This window comes from Loxodonta africana, chromosome 8 (assembly GCF_030014295.1).
Source record: "Loxodonta africana isolate mLoxAfr1 chromosome 8, mLoxAfr1.hap2, whole genome shotgun sequence".
Classification (NCBI taxonomy): domain Eukaryota; kingdom Metazoa; phylum Chordata; class Mammalia; order Proboscidea; family Elephantidae; genus Loxodonta; species Loxodonta africana.
In genome coordinates this window covers 121169587-121195674 of record NC_087349.1, presented here as the reverse complement: position 1 = coordinate 121195674, position 26088 = coordinate 121169587, and the positions used below count along the sequence as shown (strand labels likewise).

At 39.5% G+C, this 26088-nt stretch overlaps 1 protein-coding gene across 2 annotated transcripts in view; it reads right to left on the bottom strand.

Annotated features, from left to right (window-relative positions):
* The window catches only part of URGCP (upregulator of cell proliferation), a 53785-nt gene that overhangs the window by 5692 nt on the left and 22005 nt on the right, over positions 1-26088 (bottom strand). For both annotated transcript variants that reach the window (XM_064290280.1, XM_064290281.1), the window contains exons 2-4: positions 25299-25369; positions 1044-1094; positions 795-833 (exon numbers count right to left, since the gene is read on the bottom strand). In XM_064290280.1, the coding sequence (XP_064146350.1) occupies positions 795-833; positions 1044-1094; positions 25299-25369 (161 nt within the window). The remainder of the gene's footprint in view (positions 1-794; positions 834-1043; positions 1095-25298; positions 25370-26088) is intronic.

The window sequence follows — 26088 nt, the reverse complement described above, 5'->3', positions numbered from 1 at the left end:
ACTCACAGCATGGTAACATGGGTATTGTGTTCCCTGGCAGGGCCTCCGTCTACTACCTAATGTCTCTTTTCTTAGACTCAGCACTCCTCAAGGGGCTCAGCACCCAGGGCAGTGTGGCTACAGTGCCACCCCCAGAGAGGACACGGCACTGATGAACATGGTGCAAAAACCACAGGGCACCGTGTGGCAAACTCACACTGTAGCAGAAATCCTGTACAGATGCTACCCAGGGTTCTGAGTTTTGCCTGAATGAAACCAGGGACATTGTTTTCTTATCCAGGCATGGGACAACTGTCTTTACTTTTCAGTGGCATGGTAGTCAGGGGCAATGGGGAAAAGCCAGAGCAAGCAAAACCTATTTATATAGGCACTCACACCCCATGTGTGACCCTGGCCAAGGTGCTTGGCAGCTCTGGGCCTGGGGCTTCTGATCTGCAAATGTAGCCAGTAGGCCAGATGGCTACAAACTTCACTATGCATTAGAATCACTTTGGGAACTTGTGAACAATAAAAGCCTCCTTGCCTTCACCTGTGAAGATGCTAACCTACAATGTCGTGGTGGAGTCCGGTATTTCTATATTGTTAATGAGCTCCCAGGAATATTATTTGGGCAATACATTATTGTAAATGATGCAGAAAGGGGTAACGCACAAGGGCATCCTCAATCTGAGTGGCCCGCCTTACCTGCCTCCCCAGGTGATTTTGATGCATCCCACCAGTCTAGATAACATTCCCTTCTCAACAGAACAGGAAACTAAAACACAGATGGAAAAATTAGAGAGAGAATGGCATACCTGTCGGAAAGTCATTGTCCTGAGCCTCGTTTGTACCATCTATGGCAAAAGCAGAGAAAAAACAAAATATCAAATAATATGCCTTTGTTTGACAAAAAGAAAGTTGAGCTAAACGCAGAACCCGCCTTCTTTCTTACTAACAAGCAACTTCTCCCAATTGTTCAAAATGGGAAATTTCTTATTTTTTCCACTTTACTCATTCCCTATCTTCCCCCAATCCAATCTGTAGTTAAATCCTGCAGTTTCTACCTCCATAATGAAACTCGCAATCATCTCCCTCCATTTCTCTCCATTCCAAATCTGGAAGAAAACAAAAAACACATATTTAGTTTCATGAGCGAGTTAGAATTTTTCCATCAAAAAAAGGCTATAGTGGTTGATTTTTAAAAAAATTAGTGCTATTATTAGCTTCAATTTTTGTTACATAATTTTTTTCCAACTGAAAATAGGATAAAAAGTAACAACAGCTACACACAAGATAATGATTTGTTCTGGGATATACTCCTTGTAGAATTTACTAAATTTTGTGAAAATAAAATATAGCTATTAATCTTTATAATGTATATAAACCTTATATAATCTTTGATTTTAGAAATATTTAAAATGTATGCTGATGATAAATTCCTCAGCTCAATTTCAACCACTTCTTATCAACATTATTTTTATTCCATCATAGTTTTTGTAATTGCTTAAAGTGGTGCTTATACCAGAGTGTAATACAGTATGCATGGGGTGAGGCAGCAGACTAGGGGAAAGGCTGTGACTTACAAGTAAACTTATTTGTCCAAAATCTCTAATATCATGATATGTCCATCAACATTAATATTTTAAATACAGACTGTCTACAAAAAACCAAACCCATTGCCGTCGAGTCAATTCCAACTCATAGTGACCCTACAGGACAGAGGAGAACAGCCCCATAGGGTTTTGAAGGAGCACTTGGTAGATTCAAACTGCTGACCTTTTGGTTAGCAGCCAAACTCTCAACCACTACGCCATTAGGGTTTCCACAGACTGTATAAAAAGACCTGTTGCTATCGAGCAACCCTATAGGACAGAGTAGAACTGCCACATAGAGTTTCTAAGAAGTGCCTGGTGGATTCGAACTGCTGACTTTTTGGTTAGCAGCTGCAGCGCTTAACCACTACACCACCAGGGTTTCCACAGACTATATAAAACCACCAAAAAACCAAACCCATTGCCATTGAGTTAATTCCAACCCATAGTGACTCTACAGGACAGAGTAGAACTGCCCCATAGAATTTCCAAGGAGTGCCTGGTGGATTTGAACTGGTGACCTTTTAGTGCTATACAAATACTTATACTGGGAGGAGGGAGGAAGACCTTAGAAATTCTATATATTTGCTTGCAAATCCATAATAAAAATGACAGAACAGGTTGGCTGGGGACAGTGGGAGCAAGACTTCTCTGTGTATCTATTTTTACTGTGACTTTTGACTCAAATAAAAAGCATTACCTATTCAAAAATATAAGTTAGATCCTTAGAAGTTTGTAAATCAAGAAAACATTCCAAAAATTTACAGCAATAATGCCTACATTATAAAAAAGAAAGATCTCAAATCATTGGTCTAACTCTACAGCTTGAGGAACTAGAAAGAGAAGAGCAAACTAAACCTAAAGCTACTTGAATAAAAGAAATAATAAAGATCTGAGCAGATATAAATGAAATAGTGAACAGGAAAACAGTACAGAAAATCAACAAAGACAGAAGTTGATTCTTTGTAAAAATCAATAAGATTGACAAACCACTTGCTAGGCTGACAAACACAGTGAAGACACAAATAACCAAAATTAGAGATGAAAGTGGAGACATTACAACTGACCCAATTGAAGTAAAAAGGATCATAACAGAATATTATGTATGAATACCTATACTCCAAAAAAATCAGTAACTTTGATGAAATGGACAAATTCCTAAAGACACATACCAAACAAAAAACCAAAACCAATGCCCAAAAGTAAAGAAGGAATACTCCCTTAACTTTTTCTATAAAGCCAGCATTACTCTGATAACAAAACCAAAGACACCACAAGAAAGCTACAGACCAATATCTCTTATGAATATAGATGCCAAAATTCTCAACAAAATACTAGCAAATAGACTCCAACAGCATATTAAAAGAATCAGACATCATGATCAAGTGGGATTTATTCCAGCATTGCAAGGTTGGTTCAACGTCAGGAAGTCAATCAATGTAATATACCACACTAGCAGAACAAAGGAAAAGAATCATATTTTCATCTCAACCAATAGAGAAAGGACACTCAATAAAATCCAGTACCCTTTCTTGATAAAAACTCTTAACAAGATAGGAATAAAAGGAAAGTTCCTCAACATGACTAAGGGCATTTATGAAAAACTAACAGCCAACATTACGCTCAACAGAGAAAAATTGAGAACTTTCTTCTTGAAAACAGGAAGAACGATGTCTACTCTTACCACTCCTATTCAATATTGTACTGGAAGTCCTAACCAGAGCAGTAAGGCAAGAAAAAGAAATAAAACGTATCCGAATTGGAAAGGAGGAGGTAAAACTATCCTTATTTGCAAACAACATGATCGTATACACAGAAAATTCCAAAGACTCTACAAAAAAGCTTCAAGAACTAACAGGAAAACTTAACAAAGTTGCAGGATATAAGGTCAGCACACAAAAATCAGTTGGGTTTCAATACGCCAGCAATGAGAAATCTGAAAAGCAGATTAAGAAAACAACTTCATTTACTATAGCATCTAAGAGAACGAAATATCTAGGAATAAATTTACCCAGGAATTTGAAAGACTATATAATGAAAATTATAAAACACTGCTGACAAAGATTAAAGAACACCTGAAAACAGGGAAAGGCATTCCATGCTCACAGATTGGAAGACAATATAGTCAAGATGTCAATACTACTGAAAGCAGTTTACAGATACAACAGAATCCCAACCAAAATTTCAACAGCATTCTTTTCAGAAATGGAAAAACTAGCCCTCAATTTTATATAGGAAAACAAGAGATCCTGAATAGCCAAAACAATTTTGAAGAAGAACAAAGTAGGAGGCCTCAAACTTCCTGACTTTAAAACATACTAAACAGCTACAGTAATCAAAACAGCCTGGTACTGGTTTAATAACAGACCCACAGACCAATGGAATAGAAGTGAAAATCCAAAAATAAATCCAATGGAATAGAAGTGAAAATCCAAAAATAAATCCAAACACCTACGGTCAATTGATTTTTGACAAGGGTGTCAAATACATTCAATGGGGAAAGAACAATCCTGTTATCAAATGGTGCTGGCAAAACTGGATTTCCTCATGCAGAAACATGAAACAAGATCCATACCTCATGCCATACACAAAAACAAATTCAAAATGGATCAAGAACCTAAATGTTAAATCTAAAACCATAAAGTTCTTGGAAGAAAATCTAGGAGCAAAGCTTTGGGACCTAATTTCTTTCAGTGATAGATTATCAAATACAACAACGAATACAAGAGCAACAGAAAATAAAATATATAACAGGACTTCATAAAAGTTAAATACTTATGTTCAACAAAAGACTATCAAACAAGTAAAGAGACAGCCAACAGAACAACAAAAAGTCTTTGGGAAGGATATAACCGATAAGGGTCTAATATCTAAAATACATAGAAAACTTCTACAACTTAACAACAAAAAGGAAAATAACTCAGTCAAAAATGGGGCAAAGGACATGAACAGACGCTCCACCAAAGATGATATTCAAATGGCCAACAGACACATGAAAGATGCTCAACGTCATTAGCCGTAAGAGAAATACAAATTAAAACCATGAGATAACATTTCACAACAACTAGGAGGGCCAAGATAAAAACAACAACAAAAATGGAAAATAACAAATGTTGGAGGAGATACGGAGAAACTGGAACCCTTATCCATTGTTGGTGGGTATACAAAATGGTACAGCTGTTGTGGAAAACAGTCTGGTAGTTCCTCAAAAAACTGGAGGGAAAGCTACGATAAACAAAGTAAAAAACCAAATCCATTTCCATCAAGTAAATGATGACTTACAGCGACCCTACAGGACAGGAAAGAACTGCTTCATAGGGTTTCCAGGACTGTAATCTCTACAGAAGCAGACTGCCACATCTTTCTGTCATGGAGTGGCTGGTGGGCTCAAACCATCAACCTCTCAATTAGCAGCCAAGTGCTCAACCAGGACTCCTTAGAGCTGCCACATGACCTAGCAAATTTCATTCCTACATAAAAGAAGTTCTCATCTAATAGACGTGACACAAACAGACATATTCACACCACAAACACATATTCACACCTATGTTCATCGCAGCACTATTCACAATAGCAAAAAGATGGAAACAACCTAAGTGGTGATCAATGGACGAACGTGTAGTAAAATGTTGTACATACATACAATGGAATACTACTCAGCAATAAAGAAAACTGAATTCCTGAAACATCTTGGAACATGGGTGAACCTGGAGAACATTTTGTTGAGCAAAATAAATCAATCACAAAAAGATAAGTATTGTATGATCTCACTTTTATGAAACAACATGAACAGGCAAATGTATAGAAACTAATATTCATTAGTGGTTACCAAGGTTGGGGGGTGGAGGTAAGAGGAGGACTCTCTCTCTAGATAAAACTAGATAGTAGACGCTTATTATTTTTGGTGATGGGAAAGGTAACGCCAAATGAAGGTGAGGTGTAAACAGCTTGATAAAAGTAAATGGTTTCATTAAAAAGTACACAAGAAAAAAGGACCTCTTGGTAAATGCTATGCCATATATAATTTTGAAACAAGAGCAAGAACAAAAATATATGTGTGGGTATATATGTATGTATGTAGGCATACGTGTGTCTAAAAAACCTGTTGCTGTCAAGTCAATTCTGACTCATAGCGACCCTAAAGGAAAGAACAGAACTGCCCCTGTAGGGTTTCGAAGCAGCAGCTGGTGGATTAACTACTGTGCTACCAGGGCTCCTATATGTGTACAGGTATGTATATACGTATGTATATATAGATATATGCATATGTATATACACAGGTATATGCATCTATGTGACTATGCACATACATACATACACATAATAAAACACACAAGGGGCACAGTTACAGACACTTCTTAGACATAACCAAACACCTCGCAGGACTGGATTTCTGGGTTTGGAGGATCAGGACCATAGTATCGTGGGACATCTAGGTCAACTGGCATAACATAGTTCATAAAGGTATGTTCTACATTCTAGTTTGGCGAGTAGTGTCTGGGGTCTCAAAAGCTTGCAAGCAGCCATCTAAGATACAACTATTGGTCTCTACTTCTTTGGAGGAAAAGAGAAAGGAGGAAAGCAAAAACTCAGAGAAGGAACTAGCCTACAGGACAAATAGTCTACATAAACCATGGCCTCATCTATCCTGAGACCAGAAAAACTAGATGGTACCTGGCTACTACTACCACCGTTTTAATCAAGCTGAGATGGACCCTGATAGAATGTGAGCAAAATGTGGAGTAAACCAAAAAACCCATTGCCTTCGAGTTGATTTCGACTCATAGCAACCCTACAGAACAGAATAGAACTGTCCCATAGAGTTTTCAAAGAGTGGCTGGTGAACCTGAACTGTGGAACTTCTGGTTAGTAGCTGAACATTTAACCACTGTACCACCAACAGAATCTCAAATCCCCCCTCCAAAAAAAAGAAGCCCAGACTTACTGCACTAGTTGAGACTTGAAGACTCCCCAAGGCTACTGCCCTGAGATGCTCTTCAAACTGAACCAAAACTAACCCTGGAGGTCACCTTATAGCTAAATAACAAATTGGCTGAAAAAATAATGAATATCACCCATAAGTACTGTGCGCCTTTAAAAAAATCACCTGTATGAGACCGAATGGTCAACAATTACTTTAAAACAAAGATAATATAATGGGGCAAGGAAACTAGATTAATGGAAATGGAGCAGCCAGAACAGAAATAATGAGACTATTCATGCATTGCGAAGACTGTAAATAATGTTATTGAACAATTTGTGTAGAAGTTGTTGAATGGGAACCTAAACTGCTGTGTAAACTTTTACTGAAAACACAATAAAATATCTAAAAAAGAAAAGCCAAAAACCAAACCCACTGCCATCGAGTTGATTCCAACTTACAGCGACACAATAGAGTTTCCAAGGCTGTAAAGCTTTATGGAAGCAGACTGCCACATCTTTCTCCCATAGAGCTGCTGGTAGTTTTGAACTACCGGCCTTTTGGTTAGCAATCACTTTAACCACTGCGCCACCAGGGTTCAAAAAAAGGAAAACATTCAGATATTTACAGATTTAGCAGTTCTCTCATGATTTGGATACAATACAGTACATAAATCTAATATTTCAGTCTTCTTTAATGGTGTCTCAGGGCAGATTTGTGAAGAGTAAGAAGAAGAAAAAGAAAAGCAGGGCTTTGGAAAGCATGGAAATATTAGATAAGAGACAGTATTATCGACATAAATCAAACTACAATACAGAACAAGTAAAAAATTATGCAAAACCATGAAAAGCAATGAGAAGAATTTCTCCAAGGAGTCAAAAATTTCTCATGAAAAGAGAAAAATTTCTTATAGGAAAACAAAACAAGAAGAGAATGGGAAAATTTAAAGATGACAGAGATGGCATCAGGGTGGTTCTGAGAGAGCAGTCTTCATCAGGAACCAAGGAGTAAGCTTTAGACCCAGGGACAACACGGCTTTGCTGGTTTAGCGATGAGGAAGCTTAGATCTGGATTCGAATAGCTGACAAGTGTTTGAGAGCAAGAATGGACAAACTGACAAGAGAGTCATGGCTACCAAGCCAAAGCCTCCAATATACTTCTTGCTGGGGCAGGAACTGGTCTAGAGGTGGAACAGGTGTGGGCTATGGCTAAATGGTGGCACTGGGCTCAAATGGAAAACAAGGGAACAAAGTGAAGCCCAATCCTTTCCACTAAAAAGTCCAGTAAGAACCATTAGGAGCCTGTTAAAAAAAAAAAAAAAACAGGCACATTAAAACCAGTCTGTCCCATCAACTTGAAAGACTTATTTTTCCAATTATTACAGTGTGCAGTACTGATGAGGTCGTGTAGAGCTTTACAACAAATCTTGGAATACTTGGTTTTGGGTAGTAAATGAACATCTAAGATATGATTTCACACCTTGGGGCTGTTAGTATTAACAATGAGCTACTAATATCCACATGCAAAAAAATGAAGCTGAACCCATACCTTACACCATATACATACCAGAACTCAAAATTCATCAATGATTTGCATGTACACCTGCCTACCACTCACTCCCTGCCCTGAACCTGTGGGTGGCAGCAACCACACTCGTACCCACCAGCCACCCACACCCCCCCAGACTTAGCAAGCAGCAGTGACCGAGAGCCCGCATGTACACTTACTCACCGCACACCCCCTGCCCCCATTTGGCAAGCAGAGGTGACTGCGATCCCCACTCACTCACCACACCCATCCCACTACCCAGCGAATACCACCATCCACTCCAGTACCACTGGATTGACAATTGGTGGCCAATGCCAACCCAACCCACTCTCAGCTGCCCCACATGACCAGAGAATAGACACCTGTGCTCATACTCCCAGCCGCCAAACCCCACCCACCCAGAAACAGGTGGAGAGTGCCCAAGGGCTGCCAAACTAGTGACCAGAGTAGCACACACACCTAGATATATCAAAACAAAACATCAGGACTAAACAAACATACAGTAAATAAATACAGTAACACCTGTCTTAGGCTGGGTTCTCTAGAGAAGTAAAACCACTTAGGTGTATATACATATACACAGAGAGAGAGAGAGATTTATATCAAGAAAACAGCCCATGTGGTTGTAGAGCTGGAAAGCCCCAAGTTAGCAGATCACGTGTCAGGATGGAGGCTTCTCCTGACTCACGTAGCTACAGGGGCTGATTAACTCAAGATCAGCAGGATGCTGGTTCAAATCCCAAGAACCAGAGGTCAGATAATCATGAGCCAAATGCAGGATCCAGTGCAGAGCAAAAGCCTGCGAGCTTTGCCAGAAAATCCACATACATTGAATGTAGGCCACACCAACAAGAAACTCCCTGTCACCTGACTGGCTGTTCATAGCAGATTTCATCATTCAGGTGATTACATCATTAATAACTGCCAAACTATATCATAACTATCAAACCACAGAGAATCATGGCCCAGACAAGTTGACACTCAATCTTACCATCACAGTCCACACCTTGTCAACTTAGCACCTGTACACATCTCCTTGAACAATACATAATCTCTAAATAAAGACAATCATAAAGCTTCATACTTGTGCCTAACGTGATACAACTAACATGGGTACAACTGAAAATGCACTAGCCCCATTTACACTTTATAAGGAAAGAAAACAAAAACCTTGGAAGTATACACACAAGGAAGAAATACTCATAACAATTACAGTCCCCGTTTCTGGAACTGGTCACATGGTTGTAGCTGGGATTTAGAACTACCTTCTTCCACCACCCTTTCCGTCTTCCCTTTACCATCAACCAGCACCTCAGCTGGTTGTGGTTCCTTGCCTGGTGGGGTGACCCAAACCATCATTACTGAAGGGTCTGGGCCATTAGTAGTCATGTTGGAATTGGGTTGCTGTAGTTTTCCACTGACTTTAATCCCAGGGCATGGTATCACTAAGAGACATTCTAAGGGATCTCCTGTATTCCAGACATAGTCTTCTTTACCTCCATTATATACTATCAATCTGATTTTGCCTTGATAATCAGGATCAATCACACCAGCCAATACAGTAACTTCATCCCTTGACTTCTGATCCAGAAGCATGAGGGGCGCAAAGAGGCCACATGGCGTTCTTAACTTCCAGTTCAATGGAATCAGTGTTGTGTCTCCTGTTGGGAGCATTCTTCCCTTTGGAACTAAGACCTCTAGATGCACAGAGCATAGGGTAACAGGGACAGGAAGCAAGAATTTTGCGAGTGGGTCACTAATGATAATAGTGACTGGTGCTACTCCCATTTCCACCCCTTGATTCCTGGATCCATGAATTCTAGCTATGGGAGAAACAGCACCATACATTGGATGCTGGTTTAGAGCATATACAGCCTCCTGGAGAACACTGCCCCAACCCTGCAAGATACCGCCACCTAGCTGGCACTGTAATTGTATATTTAGAAAGCCATTTCGTCATTCTATTAAGCTAGTTGCTTCAGGATGGTGGGGAGCATGGTAAGATCAGTGAATTCCAAGAGCACTGGCCCACTGGCACACTTCATTTGCTGTAAAGTGAGTCCTTTCATCTGAGGCAATGCTGTGTGGGATACCATGACAGTGGATAAGACATTCTGTGAGTCCAAGGATGGTCGTTTTGGAAGAAGCACTGTGTGCAGGGAAGGCAAATCCGTATCCAGAGTGTCTATTCCAGTAATAACAAAATGCTGCCCTTTCCATGATGGAAAGCAGTCCAGTGTAATCAACCTACCACCAGGCTGCTGGCTGAGGAACTCAAGGAATGGTGCTGTATAAGGGATTCAGTGCTGGTCTCTGTTGTTAGCAGATTAGGTATTCGGCAGTGGCTACAGCCATGTTGGCCTTGATGAGTGCAAGTTCATGTTGCTGAGCCCATGAATAACCTCCATCCCTGCCACCATGGCTACTTTGTTCATGAACCCGTTGGACAATGACAGAAGTGGCTGGCCAAAGATAATGACTGGTTTCCACAGAACGCATCATCCTATCCACTTGATTGTTAAAATTCTCCTCTGCTGAGGTCACCCTTTGGTAAACATTCACATAAGACACAAATACCTTCACTTCTTTGATCCATTCAGAGAGGTCTATCCACATACCTCTTCCCTATACCTCCTTGTCACCAATTTTCTAATTATGTTCGTTCCAACTCCCTGACCATCCAGCCACACTATTGGCCACAGCCCATGAATCAGTACATAATCACACATTTGGCCATTTCTCCTTCCAATCAAAGTGAACAACCAGGGACACTGCTTGAAGTTCTGCCTGTTGGGAGGATTTCTCTTCACCGTTGTCATTCAGAGAGGTCCCAGAAAAGGACTGACAAACTCAAGATCAGCAAGCTGCTGGCTCACGGGCTGTGGAGGCTGAAAAATCCAAGACTGACAGATAAGGTGGCAGGCTGCTGGCTCAAGTCCCAAGAACCAGAGGTCAGATGATGATGAGTTGAACACAGGATCCAGCACAGAGCCAAAGCCAGCAAGTTTTGTCAGAAAGTTCAGATATATTGGATGCAGGCCATGCCCCCAAGAAACTCCCTTTCAACTGACTGGTTGCTCATAGCAGATCTCATCATGGAGGTGATTACATTATATCAGATCTCATCATGGATGTGATTACATCATTACACAACTGCCAAACTACATCATAACTGTCAAACCACATCGTAACTGCCAAACCACTGGGAATCATTGCCAAGCCAAGTTAACACACAACCTTGACCAACACAACACCTTAATGCTCGGAGACAACAGACAATATCAAATCAAATAAAGAAGCAGGACAAGATGGCTCAACCAAGTGACCAAAATAAAGGGCCAGAAAACATTTCTGAGGAAGAAATGGTAATGGAACTACCTGATAAGGAATTCAGAAGACTTATATCCTCCAAGAGATCAAGAAAGAGATCAAAGAAAACACAGACAAAATCAAGAAAAGCACAAAACTCTAGAATTTAGGAAAAAATACAAGAACAAAATGGCAAAATAGACAATTCGATACCATAAAAAAACAGCCACTAGAAAACCAGAAGATTAACAATACAATCTCAAAAACAGACACGAATGGAAGGACATAGGAGTAGAATTGAATCAATGCAAGACAGAATTAGTGAAACAGAGAATAAATTCCCTAATACTAATTTGTCTTAGGAACACTCAGAAAAAGAATAAGGAAAAATGAAGAAAGCCAAAGAGTTATGTGGAACACTATCAAGAGGAATAATTTACATGCTGGGAATTCCAGAACAGGAGAGACAAAAAAAAAAAAAAATCACAGAGAAAATTTTTGAAGATTTGTTGGCATAAAACTTTTCTAATATCATGAAAGACAAGAAGATATCCATACAAGAAGCTCAACAAGCCCCACACAGGACTCCAAAAGAAAGTCCCCAAGACATATCATAATCAAACTTACCAAACCACAGATAAAGAATCCTGAGAGCGGTGCAGGAAAAACGAACTGTAACCTACAAAGGGGAACCGCTATGACTAAGTTCTGTTTTCTCAACAGAAGCCACGTAGGCAAAAAGGCAACGGGATGACATACACAAAATCCTGAAAAAAAAATTGCCAACCAAGAATTATATATCCAGTAAAACTGTCTCTCAAATATGATGGTGAAACTAGGACATTTCCAGAGAAACAGAAATTAAGGGAATTTGTAGAAAACAGGCAATCTTACAAGAAATATTAAAGGGAGTTCTTCAGACAGAGAAGTAACAAGATCAGACAACAATCTCAGATTAAGACACATGACAACACCACCCGCATACCAACCAAGACAAAGAATTCTCAAAAATAAAATAAAGCTACAAGACTGAAAACAGAGAACCAAAGACGTAATCTGTAGACGACAACAGCTTCAAAACAAAAAGGAGAAATAAATGGGTGAAGTACAGAACTTCCATATGGAGAGGAAGTCAAGAAAATATCAAGCTATAATAGACTGTTTCAAGCTTAGGAAGACAAAGGCAAATTTGAGAGAAACCACAAAAAAATTAATAAACCTACTCACCAAAATAAAAAGAAAATAACAACTCAGTAAATACAAAATCAACAACAATGGAGGAAATGAAAAGAAAATCCATAAAAACTAGAACCCAGTACAGAAAAGTAAGTGGAACAAAGAAATCCATCAACACCACCAAAAAAAAAAAAGAACAAAATGACAGTGATAAATTCATACCTGTCAATAATCGCACTAAACATGAGTTAAATGCACCAATCAAGAGACAGAAAGTAACAGAATGGATTAAAAAAAAAAAAGACCCAACAACATGTTGCGTACAAGAGACATACCTGAGACACAAGGATAAAAATAAACTAAAAATCAAAGGATGGAAAAAGTATTTCAAGCGAACAGGAACCAAAAGAGAGCAGGAATGGCAATATCAATCTCTGATAAAGTAGACTGTAATGCAAAACCCAAAATAAGAGCCGCGAAGGGCACTATGTAAGGGTCAATCCACCAAGAGGACATAACCATAATAAATATTTACGCACCCAACGTTGTTGTTGTTGCTAGTTGCCATTGAGTCGCTCCTGACTCATAGCGACCCTATGCACAACAGAATGAAACACTGCCCGGTCCTGCGCCATCCTTACAATCGTTGTTATGCTTGAGCTGATTGTTGCAGCCACTGTGTCAATCCACCTCTTTGAGGGTCTTCCTCTTTTCTGCTGACCCTGTACTTTGCCAAGCATGATGTCCTTCTCCAGGGACTGATCCCTCCTGACAACATGTCCAAAGTATATAAGATGCAGTCCGCCATTCTTGCTTCTAAGGAGCATTCTGGTTTGTTCCTTCTTTTGGCAGTCCATGGTATATTCAGTATTCTTTGCCAACAGCACAATTCAAAGGCATCAATTCTTCTTCGGTCTTCCTTATTCATCATCCAGCTTTCACGTGCATATGATGCGACTGAAAATACCATGGTTTGGGTCAGGCACACATTAGTCTTCAAAATGACATCTTTGCTCTTCAACCTTTTAAAGAGGTCCTTTGCAGCAGATTTACCCAGTGCAATGCATCTTTTGATTTCTTGACTGCTGCTTCCATGGCTGTTGATTGTGGATCCAAGTAAAATGAAATCCTTGACAACTTCAATCTTTTCTCCATTTATCATGATGTTGCTCATTGGTCCAGTTGTGAGGATTTTTATTTTCTTTATGTTGAGGTGCAATCCATACTGAAGGCTGTGGTCTTTGATCTTCATTAGTAAGTGCTTCAAGTCCTTTTCACTTTCAGCAAGTAAGGCTGTGTCAACTGCATAACGCAGGTTGTTAATTAGTCTTCCTCCAATCCTGATGCCCCGTTCTTCTTCATATAGTCCAGCTTCTCAGATTATTCGTTCAGCATACAGATTAAATAGATATGGCGAAAGAATACAATCCTGACGCATACCTTTCCTGACTTTAAACCAATCAGTATCCCCTTGTTCTGTCCAAACAACTGCCTCTTAATCTATGTAAAGGTTCCTCATGAGCACAATTAACTGTTCTGGAATTCCCATTCTTTGCAATGTTATCCATAATTTGCTATGACCCCCACAGTCGAATGCCTTTGCATAGTCAATAAAACACAGGTAAACATCCTTCTGGTATTCTCTGCTTTCAGCCAGGATCCATCTGACATCAGCAATGATATCCCTGGCTCCACATCCTCTTCTGAAACCGGCCTGAATTTCTGGCAGTTCTCTGTCGATATACTGCTGGAGCCATTTTTGAATGATCTTCAGCAAAATTTTGCTTGTGTGTGATATTAATGATATCATTCCATAATTTCCACATTTGGTTGGATCACCTTTCTTGGGAATAGGCATAAATATGGATCACTTCCAGTCAGCTAGCCAGGAAGCTGTCTTCCATATTTCTTGGCATAGGTGAGTGAGCACCTCCAGCGCTGCATCTGTTTGCTGAAACATCTCAATTGATATTCCATCAATTCCTGGAGCCCTGTTTTTCACCAATGCCTTCAGAGCAGTTTGGACTTCTTCCTTCAGTACCATCGGTTCCTGATCATATGCCACCTCTTGAAATGGTTGAACATCGACTAATTCTTTTGGTATAATGACTCTGTGTATTCCTTCCATCTTCTTTTGATGCTTCCTGCGTCATTTAATATGTTCCCCATAGAATCCTTCACTATCGCAACTCCAGTCTTGAATTTTTTCTTCAGTTCTTTCAGATTGAGAAACGCCAAGTATGTTCCTTCCTTTTGGTTTTCCATCTCCAGCTCTTTGCACATGTCATTATAATACTTTACTTTGTCTTCTCGAGCCACCCTTTGAAATCTTCTGTTCAGTTCTTTTACTTCATTAATTCTTCCTTTTGCTTTAGCTGCTCGACATTTGAGAGCACGTTCCAGAGTCTCTGACATCCATCTTTGTCTTTTCTTTCTTTCCTGTCTTTTCAATGACCTCTTGCTTTCTTCATGTAGAGTTGACCTTAATGATGTGGATGGAGAAAAGCTTTTGGGACCTTCATTTGCTGATGTGGCATGACTCAAAATGAGAAGAAACAGGTGCAAACATCCATTAATAATCAGAACTTGGAATGTACGAACTATGAATCTAGGAAAATTGGAAATCGTCAAAAACGAAATGGAACGCATAAACATCAATATCCTAGGCATTAGTGAGCTGGAATGGACTGGTATTGGTCATTCTGAATTGGACAATCATATAGTCTACTATGCTGGGAATGACAACTTGAAGAGGAATGGCGTTGCATTCATTGTCAAAAAGAACATTTCAAGATCTATCCTGAAGTACAACACTGTCAGTGGTAGGATAATATCCAAACGTGTACAACGAAGATCCATTAATACGACTATTATTCAAATTTACGCACCAACCACTAGGGCCAAAGATGAAGAAATAGAAGATTTTTTATCAGCCGCGGCAGTCTGAAATTGATTGAACATGCAGTCAGGATGCATTGATAATTACTGGTGATTGGAATGCGAAAATTGGAAACAAAGAAGGATCAGTATTTGGAAAATATGGCCTTGGTGACAGAAACAACGCCGGAGATTGACTGATAGAATTTTGCAAGACCAATGACTTCTTCATTGCAAATACCTTCTTTCACCAACATAAACAGCGACTATATACATGGATCTCGCCAGATGGAACAAACGGACATCAAACTGACTACATCTGTGGAAAGAGATGATGGAAAAGCTCAATATCATCAGTCAGAACAAGGCCGGGGGCCAACTGTGGAACAGACCATCAATTACTCATACACAAGTTCAAGCTGAAACTGAAGAAAATCAGAGCAAACCCACGAGAGCCAAAATAGGACTTTGAGTATATCCCACTTTAATTTAGAGACCATCTGAAGAATAGATTAGACGCACTGAACCCTAGTGACTGAAGACCAGACTAGTTGAGGAATGACATCAAGGACATCATACATGAAGAAAGCACTCAATGATAGAGCTCCAAAATTCATAAAACAAACCCTAACACTATTGAAAACAGAAACAGGCAATTCTACAATAACAGTAGATTTTGACACACCACTTTTGAGGAAGGACAGAACAACTAGAAAGAAATTCAACAAAGATACAGAAGATTGAAATATCATAATCAAGCAATTTGACCTCACATACATATACCCAACATTCCACCCAACAGCAGCGCAGTGCATATTCTTCTCCAATACACATGGATTATGCTCCAGAATAGACCGTATTCTACATACAAAGCAAACGCAGATAAATTAAAAAATACTGAAATAATACAAAGCATCTTCTCAGACCATAATACCATAAAATCAGAAATCAGTTAACAGGAAGAACAAGGAAAAAAAAAAATCAAATACATGGAAACTGAATAATACCTCACTTAAAAACCGCTGGGTAATGGAAGAAATTTTTTAAAAACTCTTAGAATGGAACACACAACATACCAAAGCTTTTAGGACATACCAAAAGCAGTGCTCAGAGGTCAATTAATAGCTATAAGTGCACATATCAAAAGAGAAGAGAGGGCAAAAATAAATGCCTAACACTACAACTCAAACAAATACAAAAGGAACAGCAAAGGAAGCCAACAGCTACCAGAAGAAAGAAAATAATAAAGATTAGGGCAGAAATAAATGAATCAGAAAATCAACAGAAAGAATTAACAAAACTAGAAGTTGGTTCTTTGAAAAATGAATAAAATCGATAAAACATTTGACAAATTGACAAAAAAAGACACAAATCACCAAAATAAGAAATGAGATGAGTAACATTACAACAGAACCAAATAAAATAAAAAGGATCATAATGGAATATTATGTAAAATTATTCTCCAACAAATTTGGAAACCTAGAAGAAACAGACAAATTTCTAGAAACACACTACCTGCCCAACTAACACAAACTGACGTAGAAAATCTGAACAGACCCATAACAAAAGAAGAAATTGAAGCAGTCATAAAAAAAAAAAAACTCCCAACAAAAAAAAAAGTCCTGATCTAGATGGCTTCACTGACAGATTCTACCAAACATTCAGAGAATTGTTGACACCAATACTACTCAAACTCTTCCAGAACACAGAAAAGGAGGGAAAACTCCAGAATTCATTTGATGAAGCAAGCATAACCCTGATACCAAAACCAAGGACAGTATTAAAAAAAGAAAATTATAGAGCAATATCCCTCATGAATATAGACATGAAAATTATCAACAAAATTCTAGCCAATAGAATTCAATAGCTTATCAAAAAAATAATACATCATGACCAAGTGCGATTCATACCAGATATGCAAGGATGGTTCAACCTTAGAAAATCAATCAACATAATCCACTACAGAAATAAAACAAAGAACAAGAATCACATGATCATCTCAATCGATGCAGAAAAGGCATTTGATAAAGTCCAACATCCACTCTTGTATATATGTCCTTTGCTGACAGTGAGATCATATAATATTTGTCCTTCTGTGTGTAGCTTATGACATAAACAGACACTCCACCAAAGAAGACATTCAGATGCAAACGAATACCCAGTCTTTCCAGCACCGTTTGTTAGAGACTGTCTCTTCCTCATTTAATGCTCAACATCATCAGTTATTAGAGAAATGCATATCAAAAGCACTATTAGATACCACTTCACAACCACCAGGATGGTGTTTTCTGTATTTAAAAAAACACGGAAAATAACAAGTGTTGGCAACAATGTGGAAAACCTGGAACCCTCATGGTGGGAATGTAAAATGGTGAAGCCTTTGTAGGAAACAGTTTGGTGGTTCCTCAAAAGAATTACCATACGACTGGTACATGCTACCACCTGAATGAACCTTGAAAACATTATGATACGGAAATAAGCCACACACAAAATGACAAATATTATCTGAAATAACTACGATAGGCGAATTCGTAGAGGCAGAAAGTAGATTAGTGGTTTCTAGAGCCTGGGGGTAGAGAAGAATGGAAGCTGTTATTTAATGGGTACAGAGTTTTTGTTTGAAGTGATAAAAATGTTTTGGAAATAGTGGTGATGGTTAAACAACATTGTGAATGTAATTAAAACGGTTTAAATGGCAAGTTTTATTTTATCACAATAAAAAATGATACAAAGGAATATATTCATATCCCCCCCAAAATTTTTTAAAATGAGCCATGAAGTTATCAGAGTCCTTCAGAACAGAGATATGATAAATTCTATAAGGTTATTATGTAAAGCATTAATCAGGCAAAACTTATCTATGCTATGAGCAGTGAAGGCGGTGATCAATCTGGAGGAGGAGATTGAAGTGGTTGAAACGGGCCTTGAGGTGGAGGTTAGGTTCAGCTTTTTGATCTGCATGAGGGTTTACATGGGTAGGTTCATGTCTGTGAAAACTTATCAAGCTATAAACCTGTAATATAGGCACTTTTCTGTACACGTAACTCATTGCAACCTTTTATTTCAAAGGTTGAAGAGATTGTTTTAAGTCTTAAAATAAAACATATCTTGAAGAGAAATCCACATTCCTCAAGAAGAAAATTGTTAAAAAAATAATCGAAGAAGAGATTCTAGGAAGATGGTGGTGTAAACAGACCAACCATCCTAACTCTCCCCCACAAATACAAGGAAATGGTGCTTGGCCTTGAGGGACTCTGAACTGAGGAGCAGAAGACAGCAGCGGGGAGATGCTGATAGGCAAGAATTAACGAATCAACAACAAATCAAACACAGTAAGAAAATTGCTTCTCCCACCATCCCTGCCCCTCTCCCAAGCCACACAGGCTGCCGTTTGCTATGAACTGGGAAAGCCAAGCCACTCCAGTAAAAGAGCTTGCTTCCCTAACCATCACATCTCCAGCCTGTACAAAGAGACAAGACCCCAAGCTTCCGATGTAAAATCACTAAGGCAGGCTTCCCTGGGGAGTCTGTTCAGAGTGTGCCTGCACCTCCCCCACCTGGACACTGTTGGCTGCAAGTCTGCTGCAAATTGCTACAGGGAGCCCTGCAGTGGACTCTTCTCCCATAGTCAACACTCTACCTGCCCCCTGCATACCCATAGCTCAGGCCTCTGTAACCAATAGGACAGACCTCCCTGGAGGACATTTGGGATCTGACTGTCCCCACTTCCAGTCAGTGCTGAGGACTGCTGACTGGGACTGCTGTGTGATAGGAAGCAGATGTCTTTGAGTGAAGACTACACCCACAGCCAACATACTATGGAGGGAGATGCTCTGCTAGCAACAAGGTAGACCTACCTGGGAGTCCATTCAGAGTGTGACAGCCCCTCTCCTACACAGTTATGGCTGCCTGCAAGGCTGCTGCAACTTGCTACAGAAGGCTCCCTCCAGTGGAGCCTACTCCCATAGGAAGCACTCTACCTGCCTCTCTACACATCCCGTACCTCAGGCCCCCAAAACCAACAGGGCAGTTCTCCCTGGAGGTCAGTTTAGGTCTATCTGTCCCCACTTCCGAATGGCACTGAGGACTACTGACTGAGGCTGCTATGTGCTAGGAATCAGGTGTCTTAAGTAAAGGCCGCACTCACAGCCAACAATCCTCCAGGGGGACTCTGATACCAACAAGGCAGACCTCCCAGGAGGTCTAACTGGAGCAAGTCAGTCCCTCCCCTACCCAGTTATGGGCAGCTGCTGGACCGTTGTGAACTGCTACAGAAGGCACCCTACAGTGGGAGCCACTTCCTTAGTCAGTACCCTATCTGCCTCCCTGCACACCCTACACCTGAAGCCTCTGAATCCATCAGGAAAGACATCCCTAAGGGTCAGTTTGGGTCTGTCTGTTTCCCCTTCCAGTCAGTGTTGAGGACTGCTGACTGAGGCTGCTGTGTGCTAGGAAGGAGGTGTCCTGAGTGGAGGCCACATCCACAAACAACAAAGGGGTGCTCTAATATAACAAGGCAGACCTCCCTGGGTCTGTTCGTAGCATGATAGTCCCTCTCCTACCTGGTAACTATCAGGTGCTGGACTGATATGATCTCCTACAGAAGGTTCCCTACAGTAGAGCCAGGAAGTGAGTCACCTAAGAGGGCACTGCTCATCCAACCACCACAGGGATTCTGGGGAATCTGAAACCAACAAGACAGATCTCTTGAAGATTCATCTGGGGATTGCCAGTCCCCCCCGCTCTGAAACAGAAGAATGTCAGCCTATGCTTCCCCTAAATGCCAACTATGATATAAGCAGCACACACACAGGAGAGAAGACAGACTCAGGCAAAACCTGAAGGCAACACCCAGGCCTGAAGATGGCTCGCTAGGTATGGGATTTCCAACTGAAAACGTGGTTGCAGAAACAGAGAAGGAAGGGATTAATAACCATATAAAGGATCTCCCAATAAGATTGTGTTGATTGCTCCTCAAAAACATCAGAGGCCAGAAGGCAATGGAATGATATATTTAAAGTGCTGAAAGAAAAAAAAAACTGTCAACCAAAAATACCATATCCAGCAAAACTGTCCTGTAAGAATGGGGGTTAAACTAAAACACTCCCAGATAAACAGAATCTGAGAGAGTTCATTTCCACCAGACTAGCCTTACAAAAAATACAAATACAATTAGTATACCAAAACTTATGGGACGCAGTGAAAGCATCAGAGAAAAACTTAGAGCTATAAATGCATACATGAAAAAAGAATGATCTTATATCAACAGCCTAAGTCTACAACTTGAGGAATTAGAAAGAGAAGAGCAAACTAAACCTAAATTTTAGGAAGGAAGAAAAGGAAAGGAAATTTAAAAAGAGCAAAAGAAAGGAAATAACAAAGATCAGAGCAGAAATAAAATTGAAAACAGAAAAATACAATCAACAAAACCAGAAGTTGGTTCTATGAAAAGATCAATAAACTGACAAACCTTTACCTAGAATGACAAAGAAGAAAAGAGAAAAGATCCAAATAACCAAAATAAGAAATGAAAGAGGAGACGTTATAGCTGTCGCAACAGTAAAAAAAGAGAATTATGAAAGAATACTAGGAGCAACTGTATGAGAACAAACAGGATAACCTATATAAAATGAACAAATTCTTAGAAGCACATAACCTACCCAAGTTGACTCTAGAGGAAATAGAAAATCTCAACAGACTGACAAGTGAAGAGATTGAATCAGTGATTAAAAAACTCCCTCCCACCCCCCCCAAAAAAGCCCTGGGCCAGATGGCTTCACTGGGGAATATTTAGAGAAAAATTGGTAACAACCCTGTTTAAACTCTTCCAAAAGATAAGAGAAGGAAAGAATACTCCCTAATTCATTGCGTAACGCAAACATAACCCTGATACCAAAACAAGACAAGGACACCACAAGAAAACTACAGTCTACATGCCTTATGAATATAGATGCAAAACTCCTTAACAAAATACTAGCAAGCAGAATCCAAGAGCATATTAAAAGAGTCATACGCCATGACCAAGTGGGATTTATTCTAAGAATGCAGGGATGGCTCAACGTTAGCAAATCAATCAATGTAATATACCACATCAAGAGAACAATGGAAAAGGACCATATGATCATCTCTCTGGATGCAGAAAAAGTATTTGATAAAATCCACAACCTTTCTTGATAAAAAGCATTCAGAAGTTTGGAATAGAAGGGAACTTCCTCAATACGATTCAGAGCCTATATGAAAAGCTGACAGCCAACCTTACACTTGATGGAGAATGATTGAGAGCTTTCCGCTTGAAAACGGGAATGAGACAAGGGTACCTGCTCTCACCACTTCTTTTCAGTATTGTATCAGAAGTCCTAGCCAGAGCAAAAAGGCAAGAAAAAGAAATAAAAGGCATACAAATCAGAAAAGAAAAAGTAAAATTATCTCTATTCGTGGACAACAGGATCCTATATATATATAAAATCCTGAAGAGTCCACAAGATAAAAAGGAATTTAGCAAAGTTGAAAGGTGCAATGTTAACAGACAAAAACCAGCAATGAGAAATCTGAAAGGGAAAGTAAGGAAAAGATTCTATTTACAATAGCATCTAAGAGAACAAAATACCTAAGAATAAATTTAACCGGGGATGTGAAAAATTTACACAGTAAAAATTATAAAACACTGCAGAAAGGGATTAAAGACTTATATATATGGAAAAAAGTTCCATGTTTATGTATTGAAAGATTTAATATTGTTAAAATGTCAATACTACCCAAAGTGATCTATACATTCAAAACAATCCGATCAAAATTCCAACAGCCTTCTTTGCAGAAATGGAAAAACCAATCCTCAAATTATATGGAATGGCAAGAGGCCCTGAATAGTTTAAGCAATACTGAAAGAGAAGAACAAAGTAGGAGGACTCACGTTTCCTGATTTTAAAACACACAACACAGTTACAGTAATCAAAACAGCCTGGTACTGGTGTTAACAAAAGACACACAGATCAATGGAATAGAATAGAGAGTCCAGAAATAAAACCACACATCTATGGTCAACTGATTTTTAACAAGGGTGCTAAGTTCATTAGATGGGGAAAGAAGTGTTTCTTCAATAAATGGTTTGGGGACAACTGGATTTCCACATGCAGAAAAATGAAATATGATCCATACCTCACACCATACACAAAAACAAATTCAAATTCAAAATGGATTAAAGACCTAAACGTGCAAACTAAAACCGCAAAATTCTTAGAACAACAACCAGAGGCAATGCTGTTGGGCCTAGCTTTTAATAACGGATTTTCTAACACAATAACAGAAGCACAAACAGCAGAAGACAAATAAATGGGACCTCATAAAAATTAAAAACTTTTATTAATCAAAAGACTTTGCCAAAAATGTGAAAAGAAAAGTTACTGACTGGGAGAATATCTTTGGAATCCACATATCTAATAAGAACCTAATAACTAAAACATATATAAAATTTTGACAACAACAAAAAGACAACCCAACCATAAGATGGGCAAAGGACATGAACAGACATTTCACCAAAGAGGACATTCAAATGGCCACCAAACACATGAAAAGATACTCAACGTCATTAGCCATTGGAGAGATGTAAATCAAAACCACAATGAGATACCACTTTACTCCTAGCAGGATGGCTAAAATTAAAAAAAAAGAAGAAAATAACAAATGTTGGCAAGAATGTGGGGAAATTGGAACCCTTGCCCATTGCTAGTGGGAATGTAAAATGGTACAGCTGTTGTGAAAAAGAGTGTGGCAGTTCCTCAAAGAACTAAAAATGAACTACCATGTGACCCAGCAATTCCACTCCCAAGTATATACTGAAAAGACTTGAAACCAGAGGCTCAAACAGAGACCTGTACGCCAATGTTCACTGCAGCACTATTCACAATAGACAAAGGTGGAGACAATCTAAATGCCCATCAATAGATGAATGGATAAACAAAATGTGATACATGCATGCAATGGATACTACGCAGCCAGTAAGAGAAATGATGTCTTGATACATGTTACGATATGGATGGAGCCTGAAGACATTATGCAGAGCGAAATAAGTCGACCACAAAAAGATAAATATTACATGACCTCACTGATATAAAAAGACAAGAACAGGCAAAAATGTACAAATACCAAAGTTTATTAGTGGTTACTGGGGTGGGAGAGGAGGGGGAAAAGAAGAGCTATTGCTTGTGGAATGAATACTGACTTTTGGTTTATGATGATGGAAAATCAATTAAGGATAGGGTTGCACAGACGAAAATGTGTTTGCTGTCAATACAACAACAAACAACAATAAAAAGAGATGCTGCTGAGGCTACTTATGTACAACCAAACACCTCATGGGATTCGGTTCCTTGGTTTGGAGGTTTAGGGTCATGGTTTCATTCAACATCTCAGTTAACTGGCCTAATATCATGTTCAGTGTTTCTGTTATACCTCCTTGTTCGTTGCCTAGTCCCTGGGGTCTTAAAAGCCGGCATGTGGCCATTCAAGGTACAACAATTGGTCTCTACTCACTTGGAGCAAAAGGGGAAGAAGAAGAGTTAGGAATAGAAGAGTGAAATGAAATGTGTGGCTAATTGCCTCCATGAACAGCTGCCTCCTTTGTCATGAGACAAGAAGAACTGGATAGTGTCTGGCTACCATTACTGAACATTTTGATCAAAGATTCTATAGAAGAATCCTGATCAAAAGGGGGGAAATGCAGAACAGAATTTAAAAATCTCATGGAATCCATACTTTCTGGAACCATGAAGGCTGGGTGAACCCCTAAAACTGTTGCCCTGAGATAATCTTTAAAACTTAAACCAAAAATATCCCCTGAAGCCTTCTTAAAACCAAACAATACTTTAGTAAAAAATGCCTGCCTTGAGCATTATGTTCTTTTAAGATCTATCTATATAGGATCAAACTGACAACAGCAACTCAAAAGATCAGATAAGAAACTTAGGGGGCCTATAGGATAGAAAATGATACTGGTGAGGAGCGAGCTTCTTGGCTCAAGTAGACACATGAGACTGTGTGGGCAGCTCCTGTCTGGAGGTGAGACAAGAAGGCAGAGGGGGATAGGAACTGGCTGAATGGACACTGGAATACAGGGTGAAGAGAAGGAGTGTGCTGTCTCACTAGAGGGAGAGCAGTTAGGAGTGTGTGTGTGTATATATATATATATACACATATATGAAGATGTTAGTGACCAAAAAAGAAAAAGGAAACTTAGGGGGCAGTGAGTTTATGTTAATGGAGGAGGGACAACTTGGAAAGGACAGTGAGAATGTTTGTACAACTCGAAGAATGAAATCAATGCCACTATTGTACATGTAGAAGTTGTTGAATTGTATGTTCTGCTGTGTATAGGAGCCCTGGTGGCACAGTGAGTAAGCTCTCAGCTGCAAACCAAGAAGTCAGAAGTTCCAACTCAATAGCCACTCCAAGGCAGAAAGATGTGGCAGTCTGCTTCTGTCAAGACTTACAGCCTTGGAAACCCTACAGGGCAGTTCTTCTCTATCATATAGGGTCACTATGAGTCAGAATCAACTCAATGGCAATGGAGGATTCCAGCATAACACCTCAAAAGTGCCCTCATGTAGAAGATAAAGCATACAGTCACCCTAAACTTGGTCCAGGGTGGCAGCTGCCATACGCTCAAACTGAGATATGTTCCGGATAATCCCTTGTTTAAAACTGAGTCCTAGTCTGAATGTGTAACAGACCCTTAAAAGACCCTTAGAATTGAATCTTCTTGCAAAAGGAAAAACAAAAACTTTAAGCTTATTTATTTTTGACATCCATGAACCCAGCCCAGCGTGATGCTAGTACCCAGAATCCCCATGGGACAGAAAGAAACACCTCTGTTTCTGAGCAGGCCCATGTTTCAGCTTTACCTGCAATGGCCAGGGCTGTTCCTCTTTCTGACGCTTTTATTTCCGAGGTCACTTCTCCCAAGTCTGAATGTCTGAAACAATTTCAGAAGAAAATTACAATTAAAATAATGAAATACCACTTTTCATCTATCAAATTGGCTGCATCTGAGCATCACTAGGGCTAGGGGAGCTTTTAAAAATTACAGACCCTGGGTCCCATCCTAAATCCACAAAATCAGAGTCTCAGGGAGCCAGGTCTGGGTATCGCTGCTTTTAAAAGGACTCTGAATGACTCTGATGTGCTGAGAAACACTGGTCTAGAAAAACCAGCACTCTTGTCAACTGGCCAGAAGAAAAACACAGCCTTCCAGAAAGACGTAAAAACGTACACACCCTTTGACCAGCAATTTTACTTCTATCCTAAGGAAATAGTTAAGATATTGTTACAAATATGTTGATGTGAGCTTTATGTATAATAGTGAAAAAACTGGACGCCTTTTAAAATCAAAGTACAATAATAGGGAATTATGATACAGCCTTACTCTGTAGCCATTACAAAATATTCTGTGGATCTTTTTGCAGACATGGAAAGATGTTAATGATATGTTAATTAGAAGGAGGAGTCAGGTTCTAGAACAGTATCTACAGTATATACGGGCAGTGATGGTTCAGTATTTGAATTACCATCTTCCATTCAGGAGTCCCGGAGCCCTGGTGGCGCAGTGGTTAAAAGTTCAGTTGCTAACCAAAAGGCTGGAAGTTCAAATCCACCAGTTTCACCCCGGAAACCCAGTGGGAGCTGTTCTTTGTC